The sequence below is a fragment of the Barbus barbus genome (assembly GCF_936440315.1).
Source record: "Barbus barbus genome assembly, chromosome: 6".
In the NCBI taxonomy this organism is placed as follows: Eukaryota; Metazoa; Chordata; class Actinopteri; order Cypriniformes; family Cyprinidae; genus Barbus; species Barbus barbus.
The window spans coordinates 26,381,682-26,405,322 of NC_136734.1; the positions used below are offsets into that span (position 1 = coordinate 26,381,682).

At 39.5% G+C, this 23,641-nt stretch overlaps 1 protein-coding gene across 1 annotated transcript in view; it reads right to left on the reverse strand.

Annotated features, from left to right (window-relative positions):
* Window positions 1-380: 380 nt before the first annotated feature.
* The window catches only part of LOC306871384 (spectrin beta chain, non-erythrocytic 1-like), an 82,391-nt gene continuing 59,130 nt past the window's right edge, over window positions 381-23,641 (reverse strand). The window contains exons 3-42 of the mRNA XM_079419251.1: window positions 23,444-23,595; window positions 23,080-23,253; window positions 21,039-21,130; window positions 20,854-20,934; window positions 19,876-19,991; window positions 19,548-19,660; window positions 19,233-19,420; window positions 18,264-18,381; window positions 18,007-18,165; window positions 17,622-17,924; window positions 16,917-17,070; window positions 16,438-16,832; window positions 16,247-16,351; window positions 15,955-16,113; window positions 15,253-15,464; window positions 15,029-15,166; window positions 14,616-14,835; window positions 14,166-14,519; window positions 13,119-13,301; window positions 12,731-12,933; window positions 10,377-10,467; window positions 10,017-10,163; window positions 9,434-9,697; window positions 9,068-9,292; window positions 8,749-8,838; window positions 8,338-8,631; window positions 8,083-8,213; window positions 7,790-7,994; window positions 7,246-7,623; window positions 6,884-7,128; window positions 6,442-6,580; window positions 6,214-6,298; window positions 5,836-6,032; window positions 5,608-5,723; window positions 4,426-4,501; window positions 3,911-4,024; window positions 2,228-2,427; window positions 1,955-2,128; window positions 1,810-1,852; window positions 381-1,704 (exon numbers count right to left, since the gene is read on the reverse strand). Of these exons, the coding sequence (XP_079275377.1) occupies window positions 1,495-1,704; window positions 1,810-1,852; window positions 1,955-2,128; window positions 2,228-2,427; window positions 3,911-4,024; window positions 4,426-4,501; window positions 5,608-5,723; window positions 5,836-6,032; window positions 6,214-6,298; window positions 6,442-6,580; window positions 6,884-7,128; window positions 7,246-7,623; window positions 7,790-7,994; window positions 8,083-8,213; window positions 8,338-8,631; window positions 8,749-8,838; window positions 9,068-9,292; window positions 9,434-9,697; window positions 10,017-10,163; window positions 10,377-10,467; window positions 12,731-12,933; window positions 13,119-13,301; window positions 14,166-14,519; window positions 14,616-14,835; window positions 15,029-15,166; window positions 15,253-15,464; window positions 15,955-16,113; window positions 16,247-16,351; window positions 16,438-16,832; window positions 16,917-17,070; window positions 17,622-17,924; window positions 18,007-18,165; window positions 18,264-18,381; window positions 19,233-19,420; window positions 19,548-19,660; window positions 19,876-19,991; window positions 20,854-20,934; window positions 21,039-21,130; window positions 23,080-23,253; window positions 23,444-23,595 (7,043 nt within the window). The 3' untranslated portion in view covers window positions 381-1,494. The remainder of the gene's footprint in view (window positions 1,705-1,809; window positions 1,853-1,954; window positions 2,129-2,227; window positions 2,428-3,910; window positions 4,025-4,425; window positions 4,502-5,607; window positions 5,724-5,835; window positions 6,033-6,213; window positions 6,299-6,441; window positions 6,581-6,883; window positions 7,129-7,245; window positions 7,624-7,789; window positions 7,995-8,082; window positions 8,214-8,337; window positions 8,632-8,748; window positions 8,839-9,067; window positions 9,293-9,433; window positions 9,698-10,016; window positions 10,164-10,376; window positions 10,468-12,730; window positions 12,934-13,118; window positions 13,302-14,165; window positions 14,520-14,615; window positions 14,836-15,028; window positions 15,167-15,252; window positions 15,465-15,954; window positions 16,114-16,246; window positions 16,352-16,437; window positions 16,833-16,916; window positions 17,071-17,621; window positions 17,925-18,006; window positions 18,166-18,263; window positions 18,382-19,232; window positions 19,421-19,547; window positions 19,661-19,875; window positions 19,992-20,853; window positions 20,935-21,038; window positions 21,131-23,079; window positions 23,254-23,443; window positions 23,596-23,641) is intronic.

The following is a 23,641-nucleotide window of genomic DNA, read 5'->3' on the forward strand; positions in this document are numbered from 1 at the left end:
AAAGGGAACAGATCATCTCAATCACCATGAGTGGGGGGAAAATTGTCAATTTGGTCCACATTAAGAATACCTCAGTAATTTTGTTTCTCATTCAGAGTTGAAGCACATTCACAACCGATATACCTGAAAGCAACCTCTTCTGAGCACACACACTCACTCACACACACCTAAAAATACAGCATCAACCTCAAGAGCATCACTGACACTAACCCAACTTCAGCTGTCAGAGAGATTCATCCCTGTAAAATATTTAAAGTGTAGGGTTATGTGCATGTCCACCGCTGCGTGAATGCTAAAACTGACGCCTGAGAATACATTCCGATAGGAAACTTGAAAATCAAAGAAAAAAATATATATTCCCGTCCTCAAATTCTTTGTTTAACGCAAGTTTAATGTTGGCTTGTGCAAGTGATACTTGTGTTGTGTCTGTTTGCTTTTGAGCAATTGTAAAACCAAAGTCCAAACCACAGCATCACACCTCAATTTCAATCTTCACAACAAACATATTTCTGGTCTAAGAGGAGAAAAGGATAAAGTGGTTAAAGGAACACGATGAACTAAAGAAACAAAACCACACGATAAGAACGCATACTCCAAGTACCTCTTAATGGGAATGAAAGAGAGAATAGAAAGATTAAAAAAAATAAAACCAACATAAATAGTGGGGGTTTAACTCTTTTTCTTTAACTTGCAAGCTGAAAAAACACTACTTAAAAAAGCATTCAACACAGTCATATCTAGAAAAATGAAAAGGAAAGAAAATATTCTGTCTGTCAGAAGAGCATGTAGATGAAAGGAAAAAAGACCAGCATAAACTACCAACACTGACTCATGGAAATCTTTCTGCTTTGTCCTCTCTGAACATGAGGTCATCCCAACTATACTTACAATTTCTTTAAATATTCAACTTTGAATTGACTCAAAAACGCAACAGCAAATAAACAATATTAATAATAGCAATTACAATTAAATCTTTTGTTATAAGTATAATAATACCAAAAACAAAACAAGAAGAAAAGGATCGCGGTCCTTCACAAAGAAAAGGAGAGGTTGAAATAAAGGACAGATAAAGGAAATCATCAGGGGAAAAAGACGAAATAGCACTCTTGGTCATTACAATATGGAAACGCCATCTAACCCAAAGACAAAATTATTTTTAGGGAAAAACTAGTCTAATTGTATGAGCTGAACTTTCAGGATGGCTCTTGGTCTGGGAGCTGGTCTTGGTCAGGGACGCACTCCCTTGGCTGAGAGCTTACTGTCACCAAAAGCGGCGTTCAAGCTAGGAGGCAAGACTGAACAAGATCCATGTGTGAAATACGACAAATGAAAAAAAAATGAGTGGAAGAAAAGAAAGGGCAAAGGTGAAAAATGTATCACAATGTGACATGCGAGTTTTCTTCGCCTTTTCTAACTTTATCAGTTTCTTTTGAGTGTTGACAAATTCCATCTCAATCTTGGCTCACTGTTGAGATCTGTGGCATATTTGGGTGCTTATTTCTTCTTGCCAAAGAAACTGAAGCGCTTCTCGCGGTCTCTCTCTTTGCCGTCTTTGTTGCGCATGGTTACGCCTCCTGCATCGCCCGAGCTGGGAGACATAGGTGGCATGGTCATTGCCCGACTCAAACCTTGTGTGCCACCCGGCGAATGCTCGGTGGACGACAGGGATAACTGGATTGCTTGAATCCAAGAACTCATCTCAGCCTGACGGAGAGAGAATGATTGCGTCACAATATGACTATTACACGTCTTCGAAAAAAATAAATATATATAAAAGAATGATCTAGAAACATCCTTTGCGAAACATACCTCATCCTTTGCTTGGAACAAGAACTCTTTCCCATCCCCAAGCCTTTAACAAAATAAAGCAGTTTGTCACATACTAAGAACTTCATTCATTTTCTACTGATACTGATCAAATCGGAATACTGATCATTTCAAATCTCTTTCTCACCTAAGTTTAAATACATGTTTTCTTTTCTTGTAGTCATGGGCGACCTCACAGACAGCCTCGCTGAGGCTGATGGAAACTTCTCCATGATAGGGGACTCCATTCGAGGCACTCTTGTTGTCCTTATAGAAGCCCAGACTGCCTTTACGTAATACGCAATATACATTCTGCCACGATCTACAAAAGCACAGAGAGAAAAACACACCATTTACACAAATCAACCTGATTAGATTCACTCAGTCATTCTTTTAATAATTTATCTGCTTCCTGTGTCACCTGGTGGCTGCTTTTTTGTTGTGCGATTCCATTTCCTGTTTCCTGCAAAGGATGCCCTCCATGGTTTCTGTGGCCGCCTCTGCTCCTCCTCGCCCTGGCAGTGTTGCTGAAGGGTCTTGCCGTGATGCTGAGTCTAGACCACTGTCACGGCCCGGACCGTTTACAGATTCTGTTTCTGATCCCTGGTTGACCAAAACATGCTGCAGTTAGAAGACGTCACAATAATGCATTGATTCTATTAACTATTAAATACCGATTAGGTCACTACTGTACTGGTCTATACTATTGTAATTCGTTAAAGGATTTTTGTAACACGTTCACAGTTATTTTTTATATTAATAGGTAACAAACACTCTTCAAACTGTTCATTAAAAAATACACTTGCATATATATTATTGTTTGGGTTTGGCAAGATTTTTTTTGATGTTTTGAAAGAAGTCTCTAATGGTCACCAATGCTGCATTTATTTAATCAAAACTACAATTAAATTGTGAAATATTATAACATTTTAAAATAACTTTTCTTTTTGAATATATTTTTAAAACAAGTTTAAAGCTGAATTGTCAGCAATTGTCCAGTTTTCATTCAGCAATCATTCTTATCTGATTTGGTGCTCAAGAATTGAAATGTTGAAAACAGTTTTTGCTGCTTAAGGCTTTGTGTAAACTGTGATATGTCTTTTTTTTAGAATGAATAAAAGGTTCAAAAGAACAGCATTTTTAAAAAATACAAATCTTTAACAAAGTGAAAATATTTACCGTACCGTTTCATCAATTTAATGAATAAAACAATAAACAGTAATTTCTTGAAAAAAGTCTTACTGACCCCATATAATACATGTCCTATTTCAGTATTCTCATAAGTTAACTTATTATGCCTATTTCTTTCTGTTACTAATTTTGAAGTATAATTATTATTCACAAACAAATATTCCTTGCTGATATTTTAATCATATTAACAATGTACATGCACATAAAGGAAAGCGAGGCGCACTCAAAGACCAAAAAAATAAATAAATACACAAGGCCGGAATGTTCCACCAAAGACAAACGGGGCAGTATGGACAAGCCTGGGGAATGTGGGTGTAATAATGAAATAACACTGCCACAAAGACACCAGGACACATCTGCCTAAAACAGTTACTCAAACTAATTTCATATCATAAGCCAAATAAGTAAATACAAATGTTAGAAAAATAGTTGCCTTGGCATAAAGTAAAATCCAATGAAACTGAAGGAAATAAAGAAACAATGTATCATGCGAGTTGGATTAGTAGGAATTAGTTCAGTTGTTGTGATGCACCCAAACACTGTACATACATATTGTAAGTTAAGGTTCCCTGACAACAAACAGCAAAACAGCAGCACTACACAGAACAACAAAGATGCCTTTTAACATCATGAAGTAGAAAATTGTATCGCAAACACTGATGTTAAAGCTCAGGCCTAAGAAAGAAAAAAATATTACACGTTCAACATTACAGTAGCCAAATACATACAAAGAAAAGCACAAGACTGATCCACTGAAAGCAATAGGAAGCAGCAGAGCTGTGACTTTGCCCTCTAGCAGGTGTGGTATAGCTGCCGACATGCTGCAAGGCTGCTGGGTTGTTAAGCGCAAGCAGCGATGGGGCAGCGATGCTACACTACGGCTACAGGCTGGCGCTAAAGGGTTAGTACTCACACGCTCCTGTGCCTTGTGGGGTTTAGGCACAGGCTTAGAAACTGGGTTAGACTGAGGTTTACTCTCTGGTTTAGGTTCAGGTTTCTTGAGTTCAGATACAGAGACCGATAATGACTGCAGATAAGAGACGTCACAAGAATGTGCATTAACATGCGAGTGTGTTAGAACTGGCACTTGTGTGTGATTGTTCTGACAATTAAAAGGACATCCACACTGTATGAAAACGTGTTAGACACTCCATTTGTTGTGACAATATCTCCCACACTCAAAAAGACTCAAGAGTTTACAGCAGAACATTAAAATCAACATGAATAATTGAGAGGAACAAGGAAAAAGACACTGAACACACAACAAGACTGTACAGTTGAGACCAGGACTGTGACGTGTCTTGACATGAATTTGAAAACAGTCAATATACTAAAATATAATGTAAACATGCGCATGAAAGTGAATGCATAATTGGATCTATCATGAAAAGAGAATTTAGTACAAGCGCAGTGGGGAGCGTATCTGACCTGTGATGTGTCCTGGTCCCTGTAGACACCATTGACAGATACAGACTGGTTCAGTGTAGTCTGGTCTAGACTCGTCCTTAAAGAGAAGCCAATGTAAATGCGTAAATGCATCATTAAAAACAGAAAAAGTACAACCAAACCTGCCACACCTGGCAATAGCAATTTGGCTGTTTAGCATTTGGCCTGATTTAATGTATTTCCTAATAAAATAACATAAAAAATAAAAAATAAAAACCTTCAAAACCTTTAAAAAATAAGTAAATAAAACCCTACCATTTGAAATTTGGGGATTGGTAATTTTTGAAAATGTTTTTACTTGATCAAAAATACAATTAACATTAATACAATTTAAAATATTGTTTTTTATAATATATTTTATAACATTGTTTTTGAATATATTTAATTGTTTTGAATTTATTTTGTAATCTGAGTAAAATGTAATTTATTCCTGTTATGGCAAAGCTGAATGGCTCAGTAGCCATTACTCCAGTCTTCAGTATCTCATGATTCTTCAGAAATCATTGTAATACGCTGGTTTGCTGATAAGAAACATTTAAGTCCTTCCTAATAAATTTTTTTTTTTAATTGTGATCCATTTTTTAATGATATTTTGATATATAGAAAGTTTAAAAGAAGAGAATTTATTTGAAATAGAAATGTAAGCATTTTGTGTCATTATAAATGTCTTTACTGTCACTTTAATGCATCCTTGCTGAATAAAGGATTTTCAACACTGAGCGCAATGCGAAAAAGCGAGGTGAATCGCCGACGAACGGTGCTTTCACACTGAACGCAAAACGATTGTTCGCCCTCTGCTAATTCATGCCTGCACGCTAGGTGGCGTGTGTTTTCACTTTGCGAAACTGAGAAGATTTGTTGGACTGGTTCAAAAAAAAAAAAAAAAAATTTGCATTTTCGGTGAACGAATGTTCGCGGTCTATGTGGAAGCATCCATAGGAATCTGTTGTTTTAATCCAGCGTGTCGTCGTGTCCGATATTAGTTTCGTTTTTCCGCGCTCAGTGTGGAAAGGCCTTAAAGGGTTGCCTTAAAATATATCCCCAAACCTTCAAATGGTAGTGTAAATAAAACCAAAACTATTTCTACTTGTTTAGCGCTTGTTTAGTGTCTTGTTGAGAGTAGTGCTGTCTGTTTTTTTTTTGTTGTTTGTTTTGTTTTTTTACCTTGCAGCAGAATCGTTTATCTCAGACTGTACTACCTCCTCCACAGGGGGAGGTGTGGGTGGTCGTCGGGCCCTCTCTTCCTCTTCCCTTCTTCTTTGAATTTCCTGTTCCTCCAGCTGATAGAGAATAACATGAGAATAACATTAAAAAAGGCAGATGCTATAAATGATGCAAGCATTATTTTACAAATCCTGTACTTTAGTTAATGTGAGTGTGTATTTAACAAACCGTGGTGAGCTTCTCTAGCTGTGTGAAACGATCTTCCCAGCCTGCTGCCAGTTTCTCAAAGGCTTCGTGGCGTTTGATAAGACTCTCAACCTCGTCTACATTAGAGCCCAATTCTGCTGCCCTGACCAGTGGTTCCTGTCCTGCTAGCCACGACTCGGCCATAGACACATCCCTGCTGAACTGTAACACCTCCAGAACTAACACACACAAAATACAAAAGTATGAGGAATCACATAAAAGCAAGGATGTGTCACATGGTCAAGCAATTTCATAATAAAGTATATAATATATAACATTTATATCAAAACTGCCATCTTTGATGTAAATCTCATTAGCATGCCACTAGCCACAGAAACAAACTTCTTCCCACATACTCACCGATCTGTAAGTGGTCCATTTTCTCTTGCCACTTCTGATTAATTTCAGTGCGTTTGGCCTGAAGCTGATCCAATTTCTCTTGGATCTAGAAATCACAGACATCCAATTACCTCACAGTGTGTGTGTGGGTGCATGTGGGTTTCCTTGGCTAACATTCAATGATTAAAATGTGTGTATATGCTATCTTGCACAGAGCAGACATGTGCATGTTCATTTGTGTGGACAGACCTCATCTGAAGCATAGTGGTTGTTGTTGATGAGGGTGCGTCCCATTTCTTTGGATGCGGTAAAGCTGTCCGCTCTGGTCTCTATCTCAGACTTAATATCCTGATGGTTGGCGATGACCAGACCAGCTGAGGAGACGTCCCTATAACAAAACAGGGCATATATGAATCTCATCAGTTGTTTACTTTCTCATGCATGAAATTTATTCTTCAATTGATTTCTAATAACTTGTACAGATGTGAGGCAGTTTTATATTTTTGTGTATACTTGAATGTATGACTTCTCAGTGTGCCACTGTATATACACCAAGTAATATACTGAAGTAATATATCACAATATTACTGTTTTTACGTATTGCTGATCAAAGAGACTTCTTTCTAAACATTAAGAAAGCTTAACGACCCCAAACTTTTGAATGATATTGCATGATTTCGACTGAATGTACCTTGGGCTGTCATGTGACTGGATCTGTAAGTTGATTCCCTCCATCCACAGCATTAGGTCTCTGACCATGTTTAAGAATCTGAACTTCTCCACTGTGTCCAATAGGAGTAGCCGTCTTGCTTGAGTGGCAGATTGAAGCCCCTCCCAGTCCTCTGTTACGGCATGCTCGTGGCGATGGATATCATCAGCTTTCTCTCCAGCGTATGCTTTCTGCAGTCGTGCAGCATCGTCCTGAACCTGTGTGACCTGCAGTGAAGAGTCAAAGAATAAAGTTTAACCTTTTGACACATAACCAAACCATCAAAATCAAGCCATCAGAAAATTTACAACAAATATGTGAAAAGGTTCAATGAAGACTCTCACCTGCCCACTGAGTGCCTGTACATCATGCTCATATGCCGTATGCTGTCTAAGCAAGTGTTGGACAGTGTTCAGGTCCCGTCCGAGTTCGGCCCCTTCTAGTGTCTCCTTCTTCTCCCGTATGAGCCCCAGAGCTTCCCGGGCATCCTGATGGAAGCGGTGCAGCTCGTACGAGGCGGCAAGCATCTGTGTGCGTGTGTCAATGAGCTCCAGCAGGTCGGCCCAGGCCTCATTGAGCCCGTCCTTCCACTCAGCCACACTGGCGTTTTCTGGATGACCAGACTCAATAAGTTCATCTGCCTGAGCGTTCACTGCATCCACACGCTCCTGGCCAATTGTGCTGGTGTCCCGCGCAAACTCCCGGAACTTATCTCGCAGCATCTAGAGAGTTGAGAGAAAACATTCAGAAATACAGACTGCATGGTATAATCTTTAAAGAAAGTTTCAAGAAGAAGTATTCACATAAGTATGATCAATCGAATTATTTTTTGTTTGTAATTCCAATAGTGAAGATTCAGGAAGCGTGTGAGAAAAGTGGATTTCATACCGTCACATGTTCGTAGTCTTGTCCGAGTTCGTGAGACCCAGCGACAACCTCTCTTTCAGCGATCCACTGCTCTAAATCATCCACCTCTCTCTTCAGCTGGGTCAGTCTCAGTCTCTCCTGCAGTTTGCCCCTCCTCTCTTCTGCCAGATCCTTCAACCCTGCGTACAGTTTATCCACCTGTGCCTGCCTCAGAGTGATTCTTTCACTACAAAAGGGAGAAAAGAAAATGGATTATACCAATACTTTGTCAAATGCTTTATCTGACAGTCCAGAGATCCTACTATGCCCCTCACCTCTCTGGGTGTTCACTATTCACCATAAGTCTGCTGCTATTGGCCAGCTGGTGGATGGTTTGAGCATAGTCCTCTAGAGCCTGCTCCAGAATCTGGTGTTTCTTCACCATCACCAAAGCACTCTGCTCATCCTATAACAACCATTGTAAAAACTTTAAACACATCAGAAACATCAAGTAAACTCATCAGAACTGTAACATGAACTGACTCTTTGAATATTTACTACAAACACATACAAAGTACAATTTCACTGACCTTCGCCTTTTCCTCAGACATCATATGAAGCTCTTGTTCTCCCATCCAGGCCTCAGCCTCTGCAGCATCTGCGTAAAACTGCTGCGCTCGGTTAGCCTCTTCTAGTCTCAAGTTCCTCTTCTCTGTCTCAGAAATCAAAAGAGCCCACAATTCCCTCAGCTCTGCCAGACGCCCATCAAGAGAAGCTCTCCTCTCCCTGTCCATCTCTGACTCCTTCTCAGGGGACATGTTCCTACCATGAGCCTGGATGTCATCGATACGGGGCTGATGACCCTGAATCTCTTTCTGCAGAGTCTGGGGGAGATGGAAAATCAGTCCGACAGTGAAAAAGAATGTGGAATATTTATTGAGAAGATCAAAAGTAAACACTTTTTTAATAGCTTCAAAAATATTGATTGAGCGATTGATTACCTGATTCTTTTTGATGAGCAGCTGGACACTGGGAAGATCTTTACCGTGGTCTGTGGACGTGGCAAGAGGCATCCTCTCCTTTACCCATAACTTTAGACAAAAACATACTTACTCAAAACTTTAAGAATTTTTCCAAATGAATATTGCTCATATGTATGAGTATATTAAAAAACTGGTGTAGGATTTAATATGAAACAATTTTCACTCAGAAATTGCTAGTAAACACAAAGACACGTGACGGAGAAAGTATTTTCTTTGTAACGTAGCCAATCTTTTCTAAATTTGAAAAATCCTTTTTTTATAGCAGTTTTTGACTCACAATTTCATCCTCAAGGTCTCTGTTGAACTGATGACCCTCTTTTGATGAAAGAAGATGCTGCCTCCGCTGTCTTAGAGGGTCCTGCAGTTGAGAGAAGCTGTCAGTCACCCTTCTCTGCTGCCCATCCACCTCCACTATCCCAGAATCCTCTTGGGCCAAGGCCAGAGCCTGTGACTGCAGAGACTGGACCTCTTTCTCACGCACCTCCATCTGATGCTCCAGCATCTGAGACACACACAGGTACAGGGTCATATTAGGTTTAAAACTTGTCAGCTTACACAGGATAAAACATATTTCACATTTTTTCCTGGGACTTTCACACTAAAGTGATCTGTGAGTGATCTTTCTATATGGCCTTGGATTTACCTGGTGTTTCTTGAGCAGGATGTTGACACTGGTGAGATCTTTTCCAAAGTCATCACTTTGGAGTTGAGAGGAGATGTTCTGGAGCCAGGAGTCCAGCGCTGAGCAGCTTTGCGTGAAAAGTTCAGCTCTGTTAGCATCAAACAGACACTGAGCTTTGGCTTGAGTGGTGTTCTCTAGCTCCACCCACTGCTTCTGCAGGCTGCTCATAGTCTCTGATACCGTTTGGTCCAGCTCAGGCTTCTCCTTTACTAACACCTGACCCTCCTATGAGAATAAGAAAAAGAGAGACAAAGTCTCTGTAGTAGTTTTGATTTATGCTGTTCTGCTTACAAGTTCACAAGCCTTGTTTTTTTGTTTATTTAGTATTAAGCTATAAATCATGGATATTAACATATATTCCAGGAATCCCACAATTTCCATGGCATTTCTAGACTTTCCACAAAAAGAGAAATTTGTAACTAATTAAATATCAGAGTTGAGCATTTCCATGACTTTTCCACAATTTTTTAATAACTTTTCGCCATTTCAAAACCTGTATTGGTACATCAGATATCCAAAATCACTGGAAGAGATGAGAATATACCTTGTCAATCTTGTCCAGCCAGTCTTTATTGGAGGCTAGCTCAGCCATGAAGGCCTGGTGCTTCTGCCACTTGCTGTGGAGGTTTCTAGCCTCGTCATAGGACATGTCCTGAGCTGTCAACATTTTCTCATTTATCCACAAAGTCAGCTAAAGAGACGGGCAAGGAAAAAAAGTCTTATTAATCCCACAAAATCCTTAATGTATCATCACTGGCTTCATCCTGTAGGTGGTGCTGTCTTTTACTGGTGTCGTTTAAATGAGAAAGCATTATCTTTCATAATGTCAGTCCGAAGGACTTTGTGTCATAATGCATTCAGTATAATGGATGCATGTAGTCTTGTTTGCTCTGTACTTTATTACCTCTTGTCCATCCTGTAGGAAGTGCTGCAGCTCTCTGTTGTCCTTCAGTTTAGCGAGCAGCTCATTGGCAGCTTGTTTGTTCTTCTGGTGCCTGAAGGAAATCAAAAGAGAACATGAGATGAAAAACATGATGTTATCTGTAATGGATTTAATGGGTTTGCTGGAGACCAGCACATCATCAGTGTAGATCATTGCCAGGATAGTGATGAATACTGCACATTTCCAATATAGTGCAGCTTCTTACTTGGCATTTTGAAATTATTGAGTGTAGTATATTCACTACCGTTCAGAAGTTTGTGGTTGGTAACATTGTGTGTTTTTTTTTTTATGTTTATAAAAGAAGTCTCTTATGCTCAACCAAGGCTGCATTTATTCACAAATACAGAAAAAAAAATAATATTGTGAAATATTGTTACAATTTAAAATAATTTTTAATAATTACAATTATTACAAATAATTTACAAATAAAAATATTTTTTAAATGTTCATTACTCCAGTCTTGTGTCACATGATCCTTCAGAAATCATAATATGCTGATTCGGTGCCAGAGAAAGATTTCTTATTATCAATGTTGAAAACTGTTATGATGATTGATATTTTTGAAGGGGAAAAAAAATACTTACTGATACCAAAATGTACTTAAATATATATATACAGGTGCTGGTCATAAAATTAGATTATCATGAAAAAGTTGATTTATTTCAGTAATACCATTCAAAAAGTGAAACTTGTATATTAGATTCATTCTTTACACACAGACTGATATATTTCAAATGTTTATTTCCTTTAATTTTGACGATAATAACTGACAACTAATGAAAGTCCCAAATTCAGTATCTCAGAAAATTAGAATATTGTGAAAATGTTCAATATTGAAGACCCCTGGTGCCACACTCTAAACAGCTAATTAACTCAAAACACCTGCAAAAGCCTTTACATGGTCTCTCAGTCTAGTTCTGTAGGCTACACAATCATGGGGAAGACTGCTGACTTGACAGTTGTCCAAAAGACGACCATTGACACCTTGCACAAGGAGGGCAACACACAAAAGGTCATTGCTAAAGAGGTTGGCTGTTCACAGAGCTCTGTGTCCAAGCATATTAATAGAGGGGCGAAGGGAAGGACAAGATGTGGTAGAAAAAAAGTGTACAAGCAATAAGGATAACCGCACCCTGGAGAGGATTTTGAAAAAAAAAAAACATTCAAAAATGTGGGGGAGATTCACAAAGAGTGGACTGCAGCTGGAGTCAGTGCTTCAAGAACCACCACGCACAGACGTATGCAAGACATGGCTTTCAGCTGTCGCATTCCTTGTGTCAAGCCACTCTTGAACAAGAGACAGCGTCAGAAGCGTCTTGACTGGACTGCTGCTGAGCGGTCCAAATTTATGTTCTCTGATGAAAGTAAATTTTGCATTTCCTTTGGAAATCAAGGTCCCAGAGTCTGGAGGAAGAGAGGAGAGGCACATAATCCACGTTGCTTGAGGTCCAGTGTAAAGTTTCCACAGTCATTGATGGTTTGGGGTGCCATGTCATCTGCTGGTGTTGGTCCATTGTGTGGTCCAAGGTCAACGCAGCCGTCTACCAGGAAGTTTTAGAGCACTTCATGCTTCCTGCTGCTGACCAACTTTATGGAGATGCAGATTTCATTTTCCAACAGGACTTGGCACCTGCACACACTGCCAAAGCTACCAGTACCTGGTTTAAGGACCATGGTCTCCCTGTTCTTGATTGGCCAGCAAACTCGCCTGACCTTAACCCCATAGAAAACCTATGGGGCATTGTGAAAAGGAAGATGCAATACGCCAGACCCAACAATTCAGAAGAGCTGAAGGCAACATGGGCTCTCATAACACCTGAGCAGTGCCACAGACTGATCGACTCCATGCCACGCCACATTGCTGCAGTAATCCAGGCCAAAGGAGCCCCAACTAAATATTGAGTGCTGTACATGCTCATACTATTCATGTTCATACTTTTCAGTTGGCCAACATTTCTAAAAATCATTTTTTTGCATTGGTCTTAATTGATATTCTAATTTTCTGAGATACTGAATTTGGGACTTTCATTAGTTGTCAGTTATAATCATCAAAATTAAAGGAAATAAACGTTTGAAATATATCAGTCTGTGTGTAATGAATGAATTAATATACAAGTTTCACTTTTTGAATGGTATTACTGAAATAAATCAACTTTTTCATGATATTCTAATTTTATGACCAGCACCTGTATATCCATTTTCTGCCAAAATTACTAAATTAAAACAAAAAATATTCATAACATGGTGATTTTGATCATACCGTTCACCTCTACTTCCAAGCATGCCTTCTATTCATTTGTTCTGCTCCTGCTCACCTCTCCTGAATGGAGTCTGTCTTCTCCTGGATCTTGTCTGCATAGGTGTTGCCATCTGAAATTAGTCTCCGTCCAGACTCAACCACACCGTTGATCTTTTCTTCATTGGCTTCCATGGTGGTGAGGAAGTCTTCATGTTTCTTGATGGCCTCCACAGCCCCTTGTAGGCTGGAGGGCATCTCTGTGTGTGACAGAACATACTCCTGCAGGCAAAGAGAAAGGAAACTGTTATTTCCTTTCTTATAGTCATTATTTGCAGCTTATTCAACTCAGATGGGGCCCTTTCCCAAAAGGTAGAAAGATATGGAATGTTTTAATAAACTATTTAACATTTAGCATTTAGTTGTATAGTAAACAAGTAAACACAAGCAGTATAGTAATTACACACCTGGCTATTGAGGAAGCCCTCTGCTTGTTTTGCATCTCGTAGCAAGGTTTGGAAATCAAAGGCCTGAGCGAGGACACAGTGGCGGCTTTCCCACATTCTCCTCAGCTCATGCCAGCCAGTGTCCAGCGCTTGTAGCCGCTGAGCTAGGAACATGTGCTGGGCATCAGTCTGTCCCTGAGTCACCTAAACACACAAAGCCAATTCAGAGATCATTCAACTTCCTTATCTTTACAACTATTTTGAGGTATGTGTCAAATTTCAATAACATATACATACTTTCATTCAGCAAGGATGTATTAAAATGACAGTAATGACATTTATATATATGAACCAATTAGAGGAGAACAACTGCACACTCACTTAAACATAGGCTATTTAATTGCCTATTTAATGGTTGTTCTCCTCTAACTGGTTCATATATATTTTTTTTCCCTTCAACTTGCACCTCTATAGGTGCGTGTTTGCTTTGCCTCACTTGCTCTATTAAGTAATGCCATTTATAACATTTCTAAAAGATTTCTATTTCAAATAAATTTTGAACTTTCTATTAATCAAAAAATCATAAAAAAATGTATCAGGGTTTCCTTTCCATAAATATATTAAGCAGCATAACTGTTTTCAAGTCAAGCAAATAGCATATTAGAATGATTCCTAAAGTAACGTAACTGCTGAAAATCACAAAAATATACTACATCTTTAAAAGTAGAAAACAGTTATTTAAAAAAAAAAAAGTGAAAAAGTGGAGCAGTTGGGGGTTCGGTGCCTTGCTCAAGGGCACCTCAGTCGTGGTATTGAGGGTAGAGAGAGCGCTGGACATTCACTCCCCCCACCTACAATCCCTGCCGACCCGAGACTCGAACCCGCAACCTTTGGATTACGAGTCCAACTCTCTAACCATTAGACCACAACTTCCCCAAATTGTAAAATGCAATGCAGTCTTGGTGAGCATAAAATACTTTTTTTTTTTTTTTTTCATATTACCAACCATAAACTTTTGAACAGTAGGAGTAATGAGATTTTTTAAACTTGAAGTTTACACTAACTAACCTCAGCTCCAGTAGCTCTCATCTTCTCATAATCTTCTCTGTAATTATCTACTTCATTCTTTATGGCCTCATGCTGAGCCAGCAGACGCTCTGCTTCCGCCAGAGATGTAGGTGTGTCCTCGGATGCCACGGTGGTCTGTGTACGAGACAGCCAGGCCTGGAAGTCATCAAGATCTCTAAGGAAGCCCTGAAGCTTAGAGGCTTCGCCCAATGACTCCTCGCGCCGTTTCATGGTGGCTCGAAGCTCCTCCCACACCTCCTGGATTTCAGCCAGTCGACCCTTGATCTCCTCCTCCTGCTCGGGGTGCTCAGATGCCAACTTCTCAGCCTCAGAGCGCAGGTCATCCAGCTTACCCTGTGGAGAAGAAAGCAGAAGAGAATGTGTAAGAGAAAGGCCAAAGTTACAATGACTTTCCGGCCGTATTAAATGTAATGATGCCTTTCTTTTTACCTGTATAGCCTCCAGGTCTCTCTCCATACCAGTAAGCTTACGCTGCAGGGCCATGACACCAGCCAGGTCATTTCCAAGGCTCTGCGTGGACTCGATGACTTTGGTCTTCTCCTTCATCCAGCTCTTGATCTCATTACACTCTAGATGATAGTTCTGGATATTCAGTGCTGAATCCAGAGCTTGTTTGCGCTGGTTGGCCAGACTCTGGAAATCAGACCACCTGCAGAGAAGGATAAGGAAGGAGAAGCATGAAGCCATTTCTGTATGAATCTGATTATTTAACTTTATGAACCTTCTTTGTGTGTGTTTGAGTTGAGTTGGGTCTTGTGTTGTTAATCTCTTCTTTGTTGTGGTTTTGTTGTGTGCAATGACTCTGGGTGTAGTTGATCTGCTCTTTGTGCTGGTGAGTCTACCTCTTATTGAGTTGGTTCTGTGTCTGGTCTATCTGCTCTTTGTTGCGGTTGTCTGATCCAAGAAGCTGTTGAGTCACTTGATTGACATCAGAAATGCGAGAACCCAGTGTGTTCATCTCAGGCTCCAGAGTTTCAAACCTTCAGTCGAAACAAAACAAACCATATTACACCAAAATATGCCATATCAATGAGTTTCATGCAGGCATCAATCTATCTGTTCTCACCTCTGCTGGACCACCTCCAGATCCTCTAGTTTGGTGGGAATCTCCATGTTGTGCAGCCACTGTTCTTTTTCTCCAACCCAAAGCTGGCAGGCACAAGCTTCACTAAACATGCGATACAGTGCAAGAGCTCCATCTAAGTCCTGTCGCCATGATGACGACAGCCCCTCTAACTCTTCATAGCGTTGCTCTATTGCTGGGAGACGGCCCTCCACCTGGTAAAGAACGAGAGAGATACATATTATATACTATGGGCAACATACGCTACAATTTAAAAGTTTGGGGAAAGAAAGATTTTTAAATGTTTCTGAATAAGCGTCTTATGCTTACCAAACCGGCTTTTATTTAATCAAAAATACAATTAAAACAGAAAAATTTTGAAATATGATTACATTGAAGTTTTTTTTCTATTTTACAGTATTTTAAAATGTAATTTTCTCCTGAATTTTCAGTAACCATTACCCCAGACTTCAGTGTCACATGATCCTTCAGAAATCATTCTAAGACGCTGATTTGGTGCTTAAGAAACATTTATTTTATTTTATGAATGTTAATAACAATTGTCCTGCTTTAACCAAACTTTTCAACAGTAGTGTATAAGTATTAACAGCAGTGTCAGTCAATTCAAATATATAAATTGTGTTTAATATTGCTAACAGATTTGTAGTTAATGCTTAGTTAATTTCTAATGCGTGTTTTGTGTACCTGTGGAGACTGTGCATATGTTTCAGGCAGTGTTGAGGCCTGTTCATGTAGTGAGTCGATGAGTGATCGGTGACTTTGAATTTCCTCCTCCACCTCTCTCTGCTTCCTGGCCAGAGTTTGTGTAGAAAACTCATCATGGCCAACTTCTTGACTAGACACCTGCAAACAGAACACACAGAATAACAGTCAATCTGGCGACCGAACTCAGCAACACAGCTACACCGTGATAAATTCTTCTGAAATATAGCCAGACAAACAGTCAATTAATGTGTTTGTTATGTGTTTGTTTTACCTGTCTTAGTGTTTCCAGTATCCAGGCCTCCATGTCGTTGGCATCTGTCTGGAACTGATGGAAAGCTACAGACTCTTTCAGTCCCTGCTCATGCAACTGTGAGGCCTGTAGAAAAAGAGAGTGTGAAATGTGGTATAAGATTGTGATGATTTGGAAAGAGACACATTCCACTTTAAAGTTTGATCCTTTACCTCTTCCAGGTGCGACCACTGTGCTCTCACGTCCTTGATTCGCTCTGTCACCTCAGGTGCTCCAATGTGGCCTTCCTTCACCAGGGCCTCTCCACCAGCAATGCTGTTCCCCAGAGGGCCATACCGGGCTGCCATTTCATCCCTGAAGGCCTCATGTTTAGACAGAAGGTGAAGAGCGGAGCTTAAATCCTTTCCATAGTCTCCTCCGGACAGGATCTGCTCCTGCTCTCGGATCCAGGCGGCCTCCTCTCCCAGTTCCCACAGGAACTGCCACAGCCTTCGTGAGTCATCCAGTCGAGCTCGTCGATCCGCTGCCAGCTGCCCAAGTTCTCCGTATGCTCGGCCCAGAAGATCCACCTTCTCTTCAACCAGAGAAGGGTCACATGGCTTATAACCTAAAAAGACAGGAGAACCAATTGTGTTTTAATTTTGAGCTTACAACAACCACATGTTTGTGTAAGTACAGGGAATATCCTCACTCTGTTCATTTGAAGTAAATCTCTTCGCAGCAGCCTGCACGGCTTTGACTCGCTCAGCCTGTGCTGATATATCAGCTTCCACAAGTGTGTGTTTCTGCAGCAAGTCCTCCACATCATGAAGGTGTTTTCCACTGTCCTGAGATTGCAGGCGACTCTAAACACACAAACAAAAACACACATAAGTGAAGTGAAATACGGCCGAGTATGGTGACCCATGCTTGGAATTTGTGCTCTGCATTTATCCCATCCAAAGTGCACACACACAGCAGTGAACACACACACACCGTGAACTCACACCCGGAGCAGTGGGCAGCCATTTATGCTGTGGCGCCCGGGGAGCAGTTGTGGGTTCGGTGCCTTGCTCAAGGGCACCTCAGTCGTGGTATCGAGGGTGGAGAGAGCGCTGTACATTCACTCCCCCCACCTACAATCCCTGCCGGCCCGAGACTCGAACCCGCAACCTTTAGATTACGAGTCCGACTCTCTAACCATTAGGCCACGACTTCCCACATAATTAGCTGTGGATGCAAAAAAACAGCAATCTTCAAGGACAGATCTATAAGACATTACAAACTTTACAACATACAGGGAGCTTCAAGGGAGTGCTAGGAGATAAGTAAAAAAAAAAAAGGTCAGGAGTTCACACAAAGTTCACACTATTTTGTAAAATAGGAAAATAAAATGTTGGTCTGAATAAGTCAGTACCTTCATGTCTTCCATCCAGTCCATGATGTAGCTCATCTCCTGTAGGAGGCGCTGCAGGTCTCTGTGTGCAAACAGCCTCTCTCGCCGTGCCGAAAGTAGTTCCTTCAGATACTCCCACAGTCTGAGGACGTTATCCCTCCGTGCCAGTATGCGCCGCACTTCATGATATCCCTCCACCTCCAGTTCTCGAGCAACAGCTTCTACAGTTGCTACGCGCTCACCATACGCCTGGATGTCTGTCTCGATGGCCTCGTGTTTGCGAGTGGCTGCTTCCACAGCACCCAGTTCAACACCAAAATTGTCCTAAAGGTCACAAAAAAGTCTTACGTTACTCAACATCTCACATTAAACCGTAAATATTTTTGCCAGTGTTAGTCTACGCCACCTGTGAGACTAGCCGCTGGTTTTCGCTGAGCCAGGTTTCTCTCATGGCTGCTTTGCGGTCAAAACGTGCAGCTAACATCTCCAGCTTCTCCTGACGAATCAGCTCATTTCTCAGTGCCAACTCCCTCTCGTGTTCTGCTTTTTCCAGCCTCTCCCATGCCTTTCCAGACAAGCAGTAAACACAAGTGGCCATGAGCATCACTCAAAACTCAAGTTATGCTTGTGTAGCTTCACATGCAGCATTTTATGTACATATACCTTATTGATGTCAGAGATGAGTTTTCCCTCTCGTGGAATGTAGACTTTCTGATTGTTTGCTCTCATCTTACTTTGAATGGTGAAGAGCAAAACCTCCAAATTTCCCTTTTCTGTGAATCTGGCAAACACATACAAGATTAAAGCGATGGGTCTAGAATGACTTCTGGACATCAAATGTTTAAAGTCAACATAAAAATCCTGTTTGCAGCCCATTTTACTGCTATAATGTGAATCCAGTAAAGCTGATTTTATCCACCGGGAATTGAATGGATGTTAAACAGTGGGCGTTACATATCACAACAGAGCCAAACTGAATGTGAGTTTGCTAAAACAATGCCTATACTAGCTATTATTAAACATCATCCAACACTGCAAACAATAATTTTCTTACTCTGCATTTTTTAATTGTTTTCCAGTAGAAATTTCTAAGCATTCTTAAATCAAGACATAATTATTTGAGAAGCAAAATGACTTCTAATAGTTTTGGGGAAAAAAAATAAAAATCTCCACCAACCCATCAATGGGGTAAAATCTTAATTCAAAGTGAAAACATGATTGTTTTATTTTTTCTTAACAGACTGGCAGATTTTTTTTTAAAATCGTTAATTTTTTTGTAAGTAGAAAATCAATTTTAAGTAATCTCCTTAATATTTTGAGTAACAGCTTATGCCATTTTGATTCTCAGGTTTCACCGTTTCTTGATTTCAGAATGTTTAGATATTTGTACAAGACAAATATACCAAGTAAGAAAAGAATTTCTGCAGTGAATGTACAGCTGATGTCAGAAGAAAAGAAAGTCATTTCAGAGTAAGCTACATTTTAACTGAAGAGTGCATAGAATTTTCTGCTATGGAATAACATGCCCCACTTGATCAGGCCAGGAACATGTATTAAAAAGTAAACTGGGTCAAACTTGACTTTATGTTGCCTTTACATCACTGTATATTTTTCCTTGTGGACATCACTCACTTAGGTGGTTTCTCCACGGTGCGGTATGTATTGAAGGCCTGTAGCTGATTCTGAACCCCATTGAGTGAGTTAGCGAGCTGACGGTCATTAAGGGTAACGATGGTTTGTTCAATCCACTGCAGCAGCTCTGAGGCCAGAGTCTCATATTTCTCTATCAGCTGATCTGCTTCGATAGCATAGTCCAGCACCTACAGAAACAAATACACCCCTATTCACGTCACAGAATAATAACCCACACCTACAGAAATAGAAACGCTTCAGGAAATGGTTATGTAAACATAAGGGTAGACTGTAATTCTCTCGCTCTCCATGTACCTTGCCGATTCTCTTGCCCTCTACGGCGAGTGCCTTCATCTTGCTGAAGTAGTGGTAGTATGTGGCCACATATGTGATGATGGACTTCTCATCAGGCTGATCAACATTCACATCTAAAGAACAAGAGATGAGACAAATACATCAGCTACTTAATAATAAATAATAGGTTCATTATTTTCATTTGGCAAATCTAGTCTTTCTGGACACCGAAAGGTTCTGTGTTCATCAGTGTATTGCCTTTATAGAGTGCTTGATGGAAGCTCTGTCTTTATTGTCTGGTTAAAAATTATGCATGTATTTGCTATTTATGCCCATATATTTATCTCACCCTCTGGATCCAGTAGCTTGGTAAGACCCAGCTCCTTCTCTGCCACATTAAAGGCATTCTGCAGGTTATAGTGGGCATTAGAGCGCTTAAGATTATCAAAGTCAATCAAGTCTGGCCTAAAAATGAGAAAGAGAGGAAGAAGAAATCAACAATAAAGTTATTTTGGGGCTTTAAAACTCCAAGAGGACATATCAGTTTGTAAAACCCTGCAATACACTTTTCCAACAAATGAGGGAAGCACTCCAACACTGCAAAGAGAAAGTGAAGGATTTTTCTCTTTTTTTTTAGGTCAATTTAATTCAACTTTTTTTTTTCTGTTCCTCTGGATGAAAAAAATTGCAGAAAGAACAAAGTTGCTGGGCGACAGTTGAGAGGAAAAGAGCAAAAATGAGGAGCTAACGGGACTGTTGAGGATGAGAAGAGCAGAACATCCTACTGGGTCCAATTAATTTATAATGAAATGATTTCTTAGGAAGAAGAAAGAGGAAATATGCAAATCATACAATACTGTACCATTTACAGTAAATATAGTTGAGACCAAGAATTTTTTTTACATAATGAATACATTACATTAAATTAAAAATGAAATTAAACTGAAATTAGGAGCACAAAAAGAGAAAAGTTGAATAAAAAAAAAAAGTTAAGTAAATCTATAATGTTGTCCAAAAAAATATAGACATAGGCTTTTACACGATTTACAAGTCTCAGAACTTGCAAATTTAGAGTGATTCTTTCAACTTCTGTATTTACATGCACTTTTGGAGAACAAAGTTAAAATTCCAGAATGCCGCTGGTGGTTGAAGCCCCTGCAGGCCTCTCTGTATGTGTGGGAACATGCTGAAGAATGAAGGGGCGTAGAGTGCGTGAGCACATGCTACTATGTGGAAGTCATAGTCATACCAAAGCTTGTCACGTGTTTGAGAATAAAGGCCTTGTACTTGTATGTCAGTGTGTGTGTTTGTGAGCTCAGATCGATACCTGTGTTTGTGCGCTATGGCATTGAACGCTAGACCATCTCTCCAGCTGGTGGTAAAGTTGTGGACATTGACATTTGGGTACCTGAAAGGAGGTAGTATTCATTAGTACAGGAGCAGAACTAGTGTATTTAATAAAGCATCATACATTCACTCATCCAGTTAAATTTCTGTCTCTTCCACTCTTACCCTGCAGTCTTCATCTGACACCACAGCAGCAGAGCATCTTTGGCAGATTTCTTCTCCTTGTTGTCCTCTGTCTCAACACTAATATCTTGGATCTGTTCAAACAAGTGAGATGTAAAACATGTTACTGTATAAACTGCATATCTTTTCCTTGTAGTTTAGATTCTAAGTTGGGAGGATTGGAAAGTTAACAATTTTTACTAGACACCCATCAACATAGATGCTGTGTTTGTTTATGTTCTATAAGCTGCTGAGTCCAGGGGCCTGTTTCATAAAACAAGTTTACCAAATAAGCCAGGCTTATTTCAGTTAGTTTTATTTTGAACCAAATCAACTGACGATAAGTCAGACTAACTGAAATAAACCTGGCTTATTTGGTAAACTTGTTTTATGAAACAGGCCCCAGTTTTGTAGACACTACTGAGAATTTAACAAACACTGTAACTACCTGAATTTCTGGCAGTAAACTGATTTGTAGAAAGCAGTTGTCACTCCTATAAATAACCAAACACTGTGTACTATACATGATTCAGCACTCAGGAAAGCAGTGACAGATTTATTTAGCTGTCATGGTCTTTAAGTGATTTAACACAAACATATAAACCATATAAACCAATGAAATGTTTGCTGTCGATCACATCTTTTACTGGTCTTTTATACAAAACCGTTGCAAAGTTTTGGGGTTGGCAAAGTTTTTAAAAGAAGCATTGTATGCTCATCAAAGCTGCATTTATTGAATTAAATACACAGTAAAAACAATAATAGTGTGAATGAAATTTAATATATTTTAAATGTGATTTATTTTTGTAATGCCAAAGTTGAATTTTTAGCATTGTTCTAGTCTTCGGTGTTTCATGATCCTTCAGAAATCATTCTAATATGCCGATTTGATGCTCAAAAACATCTCTTATTATGATCAATGTTGAAAAAAGCTGTCCTGGTTAATATTTTTGTTTGAACTGTGATAGATTTTTCAAAAGAACAGATTTATTTGAAAAACAATTTTTATAACAATATCTTTACTGTCACTTTTGATCAATTTAATGCATCCTTGCTGAATAAATATTAAATTTCATTTTAAAAAGTCTTACTGACCCCAAAATGTGAAGATTGCGTATATATGAATTGGTATATACAATAAATGATTACTACATAAAATAAACTGTAGTAGATAATAAAATAATACTCTAAATTCTTAAACTTTCGTACCCTCATGCTAACAGTGTGCAGCTCTAAAATCTATAGATCTATATTACTATAATCACAGCCAAACAGAACTCTTGTTGATATCTTAAACCAGACTGAAATATCGACAAACACGTACACTAACACAGAACATAACCCTGCCAAGCTTCATTAAGTCTGTTTATAAAGTCATCTTGATCCATTTCAGACTGTATCCCCATAATAATTTATAATCTGCTGGGATTCATTCAGCAAAGAATGAAAAGAAAAATGTTCAATCTTCTGTAATTATGTCATTGCAGCAATATAATAAAACACAAATCAGCAACATCTTCACAAACTAATCAGAAGCAGCGATGAAACGCAGTGAGCTGTCTGGATCACCATGCTTTGATAATTATCATATTTCAATAGAAGGAATTTTGAGCTGATTAAAAAAAAATTACAGGCCAATCAAAAGGGCAACGAAGTGGCAGAAAAAATATGCTAATTATACTTCATTTTGAATAGATGGCAGACTGACAGCTAAGGACAAACAAAAAGAGCAGAACTAGTTTAATAGAAGACAAAAGATCACAACAATGACAGATAATCACACTCTCTGCCTAAAACCTTTTTTTGGGCTTAACATGTATGTCTATGAGTCAAACTCCAAAGTCAGGATTATATTTAATATTGTGGGCTGCACTACACAACTACAACCAGTGCACCAAAACATTGGCATGAACAATGATTTAGTTAAAAACAGGTGTTGCCATTTCTTCAGTAACAAGTGAAATATGTTATTTCTCTCGCTTAAAGACTCCACCTGTCTGTCTCTCTAGCTCTCACAACTCTAGTCAAAGCCACGCCCTCATACCTGGAAGCGGAGGATTATGGTCCAAATGAGTCCAAGTGTGAGGCGGTGGTTTCCGTCGACAATGTCATGAGAACCCATATTCTCCAGATGAACCTTTTGTTCCTTCAGGAATTGCAGAGCCTTGTCAACGTTCTCCAGACAGTGGATGCGCATACGGCCCTTGGTGGGCTTTGGCTAAACAAGAGAACGATAAGTAAAACAAATGTAATAAATGATAGTGCAGTGATTATCACAGCAACCCGGAATTTGATTTATAGAAGGTTTATTAGAGATGGATGGATGGATACATGGATGAATGGATGTATGCATGAATGGATATATAAATGGATACAAAGAATGATGGATAGATGGAGGGATTGCTGACCAGTTGTTCCCCAGAGAGGACCTCCAGCAGCCGGATAAGCATACGTCCATCGCGGAGGTCAGTGTAGAGGTCACCAATCCTGCATGTCACACGGCCCAGGTGAGAGTTCACCCATTTTGTAAAGGTCTTCTTCTGCACTGCTTCTCTTTCATCTGGAAGAAAAAAGTAAAAGTAGTTTTTAAGGTCAAACAACACAAA